General features: G+C 41.4%; 1 protein-coding gene across 1 annotated transcript; it reads left to right on the top strand.

Moving 5' to 3' along the window:
• The first annotated feature begins 723 nt into the window (after positions 1-723).
• Positions 724-8,334, top strand: LOC119308408. The gene is made up of 4 exons (XM_037584538.1): positions 724-1,035; positions 1,364-1,839; positions 5,966-6,201; positions 7,533-8,334. The coding sequence occupies exons 1-4, from the start codon at positions 896-898 to the stop codon at positions 8,121-8,123; spliced, it is 1,443 nt and encodes a 480-aa protein (XP_037440435.1). The 5' UTR covers positions 724-895; the 3' UTR covers positions 8,124-8,334.
• Positions 8,335-8,556: the final 222 nt, after the last annotated feature.

Raw genomic sequence — 8,556 nt, 5'->3', positions numbered from 1 at the left:
GGGCGCGGCGAGCTCGGGGAGGGAGCGGGGCGGCGAGCTCAGGGCCTGGCGCGGCGAGCGGGTGGCGGGCGCGGCGAGCTCGGGGAAGGAGCGAGGCGGCGAGCTCGGGGCAGGGCATGGCGAACTCGGGGCCGGGCCCGGCGAGCTCGGGGCGGGCGCTACACGGCGAGCTCGAGGAGGAGCAGCGCCAGGGCGTGGCGGCGCCGGAGCCAGCCGGAGCAGAGGGTGGAGGTGCCGGCGACACGCACTGAAGATGAAGCAGACAAGGGGATCTCGTTGGTGTCATGTGTTGCACGTTGGGTTGTTCCATCGGCCGCATTTGTCTATCCCATGTCCGCGAGGCGGACAGATGACCTAAAAAGACAAAAAACGTATAAAATCCGTGTCCGTTTGGGTCACGGCGTTGGAGTTACTCTTACCTTCAAAATAAGTGTTGCCATCTACTCTGTGTTACTATAAATTAATGAAGTCAATTATTGTTTCATCCCATATCAACGCATGGATATTTAGCTAGTACTAGTATATATTAAATACAAGAAAGCAAAGAAGCCTAGGAGAAGGATTACAAATCCTAGACTACTAAATACAAGTAATCCAAATATATCTCTAACAATCTACTTGCCGCAGCTAATCCAGCCCTGCTATCCTCCCTGACCAGCACCACCTCGCCAACCTGGCAGTGACCGGAGACCGGACCGTCACTTCGCGAGGAGATTTGAGGGGTCGGACTGACTGTATATGCTCTATAACAGCGTGTCTTTATTCCTCCGAACACACGCCCCCCAAGCCAGCACCGCCGCCCTACCCTAATCGGCGCCGCCGCCGTCGCGCGCTGAGCTGCAAATCCTCCTCTCTATTCGACGTTTCCTCTTACGCCGCCACCCCCCTGCCTCCAATGCACCGCCTCTCATCTTCTTCGCGACTTCCCATCTCTTTCATGGCATCTGCCCCGCCTCGCTGGTGGCCATTAGCGCTTGCGCGACAAATTATCCCACTCTTGGCGGCTCCAAATCCACCGGCCCGTCGTCTTTCCAGGTGTGTTTTCTTGTTCTGGTGCTAAAGTTTGCGCCTTTACCTAGTTTTTTTTAAAGGAGTTTGGTATAGTTTTAGATGCGGATTATGACCAGCTATTCAGTTTCTCTTTACCCTTCTGATGTTGATTTATGAAAGAGGGGTGGGGCGGTGCATGTTTCTTGGTCTGACTCTAAGTTTGCGCCAGTTGGTTGCTTTAGTTATCGGATCTGAGCTATTGAGTAGAACATTTTACAGGGTTAATAATGGTTACATCACGATTTCAATCCTTACCGATGATACAATCCTATGTCCGATGCTGAAATTTTATTTTTATGCTATTTGGTGATAGATTTCCTCATGGATCTCAGAACCTGGCCACCGTCAGTCGAGTACAAGGCGATGAATCTGGTAAACCATATAAACGACTGCCCATCTCGATCGCTCAAATGATGAAAAACATGAAGACTGACAATTTAAAAAAATTGAAAAATATTGGGACGAGGGGCACTGTCTCGGAGGTTATAGATGAAGATGAGAGGAAAAGTGATAAAGATGCTTTTAGGACAACATCAGAGGTTATGGATGACAAAAGTGATACATGGGGCCAAAATGTGAACTTACCTGGTTTTGAGGAAGACCAAAGTAGCGCAGCCAAGAATCACATTACTGAAATCGCTGTCAGTGAGGATGAAGGACTCAGTGATGATGAAGGATATAGTGTGAACGGTATACTTGCAAAAAGCAGACACCGTGATGGTTCTATATACAGGGATATGGATTTATATGATTGGAAAAAACATTATCGCATTGCAGACCGTATTGAGAGTAAGTGACCAATATATCATTCCTCTTTTTACTTTTATTATTAGAGATATGATTAGTTTTCTTAATCAGCGATACATCTTTCCATATCCTACAGCTGTACAGATTTGATATTGATCATATAGATTATTTTTAGAGACAATGCTAGCTGTTTGAAACACTCTGCCGAAACTTCCTCACCTTGCACTCTTTCAGCTACGACATTAACACTTCCATCCCAAAACTTGCATTCGACTCTCGCCTGCCCTTCAGGTTGGGACTGCTTGGACAAATAGCAATTGGTGTTGTCACCAGACAGGAAAGGCTTAGGTGGCATGTAGAGTATTGATGACATTGACTAGGACCTTATTCCATGCTATGCGATTACATAGATGCCCAATTTCCCATGTGAGGCTGAATAAATTAATGCTTTCTCCCTAAATTTTGCTTACATATCACGAACGGCATAGTACGCAGGAAAATGACTTGTAAATTCAGATAACAGTATAAATATGTACAGTCACACTGCTGCAGTTAATTAGGTTTAAAGCCTCTATGCATGCAACCTCAAGCTACTAATAATACAAAGGGTTTCAAGTCCTTATACAGTTCACATACTATACATAACCTGAAGGACTGCTAGTTATGAAAGGAGCCAACCAAACCTTCAATTCCCCTGTTTATCACGAGGTTGGGTTGCCACTTCCCAAAATTTATACTATCCCCCAATATATTTATCACTTTCTAGCTAGCAAAGTTTTAGTTTTTTTCTCACTGATTGATAACAATCAGGGGTGGAGCCAGGATGAAAACTGGGAGGGCGCAAAGATGTGTTGGAACTTCTTTTTGCCAGAAATGTGTGTAGGAACTAATGGCTAGATCATTTGCGGAAACTAATCAGACAACTCCACAAGTATGACTGAAGCAAAATTATATATTTCCATATAATTTCATCACACACATAATTATGATAAGCTCAATAACAAAGTAAAAGTAAACTAACCATTTTAAGATACAGTGTCTTGATAAATAACAATATGCTGTTACTGATCGTCCTGAATAAATTTTTTAACCTGCAAACTATGAGAAAAGAGGATATTAAAATCTAGGGAGAATGTAAACATTGATAAATAAAGAAATAAGCTTGAGCGCATTACCTCCTTTTCATCCCACATCGATTTTTTTGCATGGAAGGGTTTAACTTATCACCTCATTAGGGATGTTATCCTACATTTCCTTTTCTACAGAGCAAATTAGGCTACAGCTCAAAAAATCATCACCCATTTTGTTACATAAAGTATTCTTCACAAACTTTATAGCTGAGAAGCATCTCTCAACAGCTGCAGTGGCAACAGGAAGAGTTAGTACTAGCTTTAAAAGTTGATAGACAAAAGGATACGAGTGATTCTTCTTTGTAGTCACCAATCTAGGTATTGATAGTTTCCAATCTAGGTAATCTTGTATCATCGTTTACATTATGTATGCGCAAAGATCTTGCTCAAGATGGTTCAACTTGTCATCGCTGAAGTCATTAGGATAAAACTTGGCCAACTTCATCAGCTTCTCATCATCATAATGTCTAAATTTATCACTTGGACTGCAAGCACACATGCAACGGAGCAACCCATTATTTACCTCATTGAATATGTGATTTAATTCTTCTCCCAACAAATCCAAGACAACAAAAAAAAAATCAACCCTATAATGCTGGCCATTTGCCTTGGCTCCTTTGGATCACTGAAATGTCATTCTTGTTGCAAAAAGAGCATACCTTGTTCAAGGAGAATTCCAGCCATACTCAGATCTAAGCTTTCCTAGCTCTCGCTTAACAAATTCCACTGATATAGCATTTACAATGTGCCTATACTTTCTCTGAAAGGTTTCTGATAGCTCATTTATTAAAGCTAATATAATCATCATCATTGTAGAAAGAATGCGGAATCAAATGACTAAAACTTTTTAAAGAGCCATTGACTTGACATTGCTTATTAGAATCTGTGCCCTCTTCCTCCACATATGCTAGTACTTTAACCACTGAGGTAAACATCTTTGCTCAACAAAGTGGTATAGTGAGAAGTCCATCTAGTATCTTCCGGTCTTTGAAGAGAAAGCTCCTGGTTTCCTCACTTCTTGATGGTTCTTTCGAAGTTTATCCTTTTTCTAATGGTAGCATATCAAAGAAATCTCCCAACATCAAATATTTTCTTAGCAATGGCCACAATAACCAAGTTAAGTTTGTGAGAAAAACAATGTATATAATAAGCTGAACTTTTCACTCATAATCTAGGCTCGTAGACCATTAATCTAGGCTCGATCATAACCTTGTCATCTCACTTGCTGTAGACTCAAACCAAGCTTTTGCAATTAGAAAATTAATTTTAGACTTGAGATAAGCAACTGTTGTTTCCTCCACATGAAAAACACCCACAAACCTCTCATGACTCGTCACATTTGTTAACATATCGTAGAGACACTGCCATTTTTTCTTTGACACTCATCAACCAATAAGCCGAACACGCCATTACCGATGTCCTTCAAAATACAACCCAATACTTCTTCTGCAAAACATTCGGGTGGATCTAAGGCGATCGTGCACAACTCCGTTGCTGCTACTCAACATTGGTGTCCTCCTGCTGGGGCCTTAAAAACTAACGCTGAATCGGTGATGCTGCCTTCGACCACAACATCCTGTGTGGTTCGTCGGGTTTTCTGATTCGTGATGACAGATGCAATTTTATTGCGGGTGGAGTTAAGTTGTATGGTTCTTTACCAGAACCCATGGTGGCTGAAGCTTTGGCATGTAACGATGGGGTCAAACTGTGCAGAGACTCATGGTTGGCTGGAGACGGATTGTCAAGCTTTGGTTGGGCTATATGGAAGACAAGGGAGAAGAATAGATCGATTGTTCTGCCAATCTTGCTGGAAATTCAAGAGCCTATTGGCATATATGCTTGTAGGAGAGACTATGAGTCATATCCCATTAGAGCCTTAGAAGGATTGAGGTTGCTCTCCCCCTCACTCTCTGCAGTGATACTAGATGATATTGAGTTGTAGCACCAATGGACTGAAAATCATCCAGTCAACTCCTTCCAGTTCCAGCACACTAATCTCATTTAAATTGATGGCAAGTGCTGTGTGCTTTCGGACATAAGTGGACATACATGTTTTGTCGAAATGCTCTTTAATCCTCACCGGCCCTATGCTCAGTGTTTTTTTTTCTGTAAGCAACCAACAAGCTTTTCAAGGTGATGCTTTCTTTTGGTGTCCCTAAAGAACTTGAGGGAGCGAAGTTCGCAGTAAAAAGAACATATCCACTGTTAGTGCAAATCTTGTTACAAAGGTAGGTTCAGACATTATTGCATTAGTCGTTAGCTTCATGCATTAGTTGAGAAGGTTAGCTCGTACGTGCATGTAACTGCAACGTGTAGCTTGATACGTGCTAAGTAGTTGATTCCTAGCTGAATAATAGGGACATGCAGCGTGAGTTTGTTCATGACTTGGCGTAGTATACTTAAGTCTTTCTGTTAGATAGCTAGGCCATCACAAGCGGATCGTGTGATGGCACGATTGCATGTGCGTGTGATGGCATCACCATGACTGATCGGGTGGACGTGGGATGGCACGACCAACTTACCTGATCGGAGCTTGTTTTACGTTTGAGTTCTGTTAGCATATAAATAGAGGTAAGTAGAAAAGCTGAAAAAGGTGAACGGTACCATTTTTTTTTTCTATCATGCGTGTCTCCCTGCGTTTTCTTTTCCACCATGTATGCATGTTTTTTTCCGGCATGTGATCCAACAATTTCCACTTAGTACATTGAAAAAGAAAAATTCTAATAAGTCCATGTAATCCTCAAATGGCATTTTTTTTTTACATTTTGAATATCATGTATTTGAAGGGGAGCCTTGGCGCAGTGGTAAAGCTGCTGCCTTGTGACCATGAGGTCACGGGTTCAAGTCCTGGAAACAGCCTCTTGCAGAAATGTAGGGAAAGGCTGCGTACAATAGACCCAAAGTGGTCGGACCCTTCCCCAGACCCTGCGCAAGCGGGAGCTACATGCACTGGGGCTGCCCCCTTTTGAATATCATGTATTTGTTTACTGTATTAATTCGAGTTATAAACTTACACTATAACTTTACCTTTTGTGAAGCTCGGTTGGAGGCAATGACATTATCAGACCCTGCTGCAAATTGCAACGTTCACGATGGAATTTGTACTAGACATTTTGCTCGTAGCATGCTGCAAATTTACTCACTAGAGTTGGCTAAAATTCCTGTGGATGGCTTAGTAGAGTTGTATGGATATGTAGCAGTGCGGGATGATCTGGATCCATTGCTTAATTATGTTGTCAATATTAGCAGAGATGATCCCGTCATCGTGGAGCAGGTATACATCTATACTTATATGCAAAGAAGTCTAGCCTAACACCCCATGCTATCGAGGTTTGTCTGCGTAACCAGGTGTTTGCCCGATAAGAAAAATCTCCACTACCATCTAAATCACACCTTGGGACAGTTTTGAAGGCAGTTTCACCTATGTAGCTTGTTAGGTGGATGCTGCCACGTGGGCAAAATCGCCCCAGAGAATAGATTTAGCTGGTATGGAATATTTCAGGGGTAGATACCAGATATTGTACTTGTGTTTTAAATAGACGAATTGATATTTGATGGGGTTTAGCAAACCTGTTCCTTATTTTAAGCTATATTATTCATTTCACAGTATAATGTTAAACTTATCACATGAATATAACATATGAGATCAGAGCAGTTACATTCTCTCGATGGCATACTATAACTACTACCCTGCTCTTGAATTATTTAGTAGACATGAAGTTCAGTTTTCGCTCTTGGTTTTCTTAGTAACTATAAATAGGATTAGTTTATTGTTGTTGTTCCACATATTTCTTGTGCTGTAGCTCCAATTTAATAATTTGTCTTAGCTGCGAATAAATGATTCTATGCGACTATCTGTCCAAAAGTAGCAGAATAGTTTTCTAACACGTATGATTGTATATGCCAATACCCAATACTATATTATGAAATGCTGATTTAGTATGAGAGCAAGATTTGAGTTATGAAATTAAGGGAGTATCATGTCCCAAACAAATCCAAATTGAATAGTTTTCTATTCTTGGCTGGTTCTTAGCACACCAGGAAATTGATATCCTTTTGTTTATAGACGAGGATGCATACCCCCTCTGTTTGGGTTTACACGGTCTAATACGTATTTTGAGATTTACTTTGACCATCAATTAATCAATAATAATGAGATATATGGCATAAAAATTATGCCGTTGGAAAATTCTTTGAAATACAAATTCAGTGGTATACCTTCTGTGGCCTGCGTATCATATATTATTGGTCTCATTGATGGTCAAACCAAATCTCAAAAAGCCTGGTCTGAGGGAGTATCATTAATGAATCCATCAGTACAAGTCATTTTCTTTCGTCTTTTCATTACACACATGCTTATGTACAATTGTGTAAATTTGGGCTTTGAAACAAAGTCAAATAAATTAGGGGGACCAATTTTCCCTATCACCATTATGCAGCTCATAACTGTCTTGTTTGAAATGTGACAAATATCTCGGTTATCAATTATTAAAAACTCTTTTGAAGCAAATTTTGTTACAAGTGAAACATCGTAACAGAAGTATTTAGCTTTAGGCATTTCTCACTTTTCTCTATAAAGAGTTACTAAATATAACCATTTTGTAGGGTTCTCTCATCAACATGATTGGCCCCAAGCGAGGGATAGATATGGCAGATCATGCTCTACTTGAATATGACATGAAGATCAAGTCAGGTGAACAAGAAAAAGATGACCTACAGCTGATTGATGGTGCATCATTCATAGGCCCCTTAGGCTCATGGGATCAACCATGCACATTTCACATTGCTGGTGATTGTGGCTCAGTTGACATAACTTTGTCACGCCTTTTAAAAGCAGTTGAGGCGACCGTAGAGGTTCTCATATTTGAAGTGAAAAGCAGTTTCAGTTTGTCCGTCGGATGTTTAGCCAGTGGGTTTAATGAAGAAATCCAGCTCTTTGATGGCACCATCGCTGATTCACAAGGCCTAAAGAGGTCCGTGGTTGCTGTAATGAAAAACTCTTCGATAGATTTGAAGTTCAAGGTAGGCGCACTGTCATCCAGTTCCGACCAACATTGCTGTTCTTTCAAGGCGAAAATGCACGGGCATGATATTGAAGAAATAAAGACTGATTTTGCATTAATCTTAGTGAAGGTGATTTGGTCGACCTTGCCTAGGGGCTTTTCCGCCATGTGTGATGGGCTGGCTCGTGATTAACTTGGAGTGTAATAATCAAAACTATCCTAGCAATTCTTTGCTAAGTGTAATAATCAAAACGACAAGTCTTTGCATACTCAGTCGATGCTCCGAGTCGTTAAGTGTACCAGTGGCTGGGTTAAGTGTACTAGTGGATGGGGTGCGCCTCGTGAGGTGTAAGTGTGCGGTACTTGTCATGCTGTTAAACTTGTTAATGTGTTTGTACAGCCCATGGGCGCGAGTTGCATCAAAACAACATACTGTATATTTTACTAGTAGCAAGCAGAGCAAGTAGGTTTATATTAATAGATAGCTCCTACAAGGCAGATCAGTGAGTAGAGAGAGACGGCCAGCAGTTGAAATCAAAGCTAAACATCTTCCAAAAGGCGGGCGATCTTCGAAAGAGACACCGTTCGTACCATCACCAAAACGCAGGGCTTCATATATATGGTGG

This window comes from Triticum dicoccoides, chromosome 5B (genome assembly GCF_002162155.2).
Source record: "Triticum dicoccoides isolate Atlit2015 ecotype Zavitan chromosome 5B, WEW_v2.0, whole genome shotgun sequence".
Taxonomy (NCBI): Eukaryota; Viridiplantae; Streptophyta; class Magnoliopsida; order Poales; family Poaceae; genus Triticum; species Triticum dicoccoides.
The sequence above is the reverse complement of the archived record's forward strand: the minus strand, read 5'-3'. Positions and strand labels throughout refer to the sequence as shown.

Excerpts from the sequence above, each read along its gene's own strand:
- LOC119308408 (XM_037584538.1), top strand. The coding sequence starts at position 896 with ATGCACCGCCTCTCATCTTCTTCGCGACTTCCCATCTCTTTCATGGCA. Across the intron at positions 1,840-5,965 it reads CATTGCAGACCGTATTGAGA|CTCGGTTGGAGGCAATGACA; the intron begins GTAAGTGACCAA and ends CCTTTTGTGAAG. Across the intron at positions 6,202-7,532 it reads ATCCCGTCATCGTGGAGCAG|GGTTCTCTCATCAACATGAT; the intron begins GTATACATCTAT and ends ACCATTTTGTAG.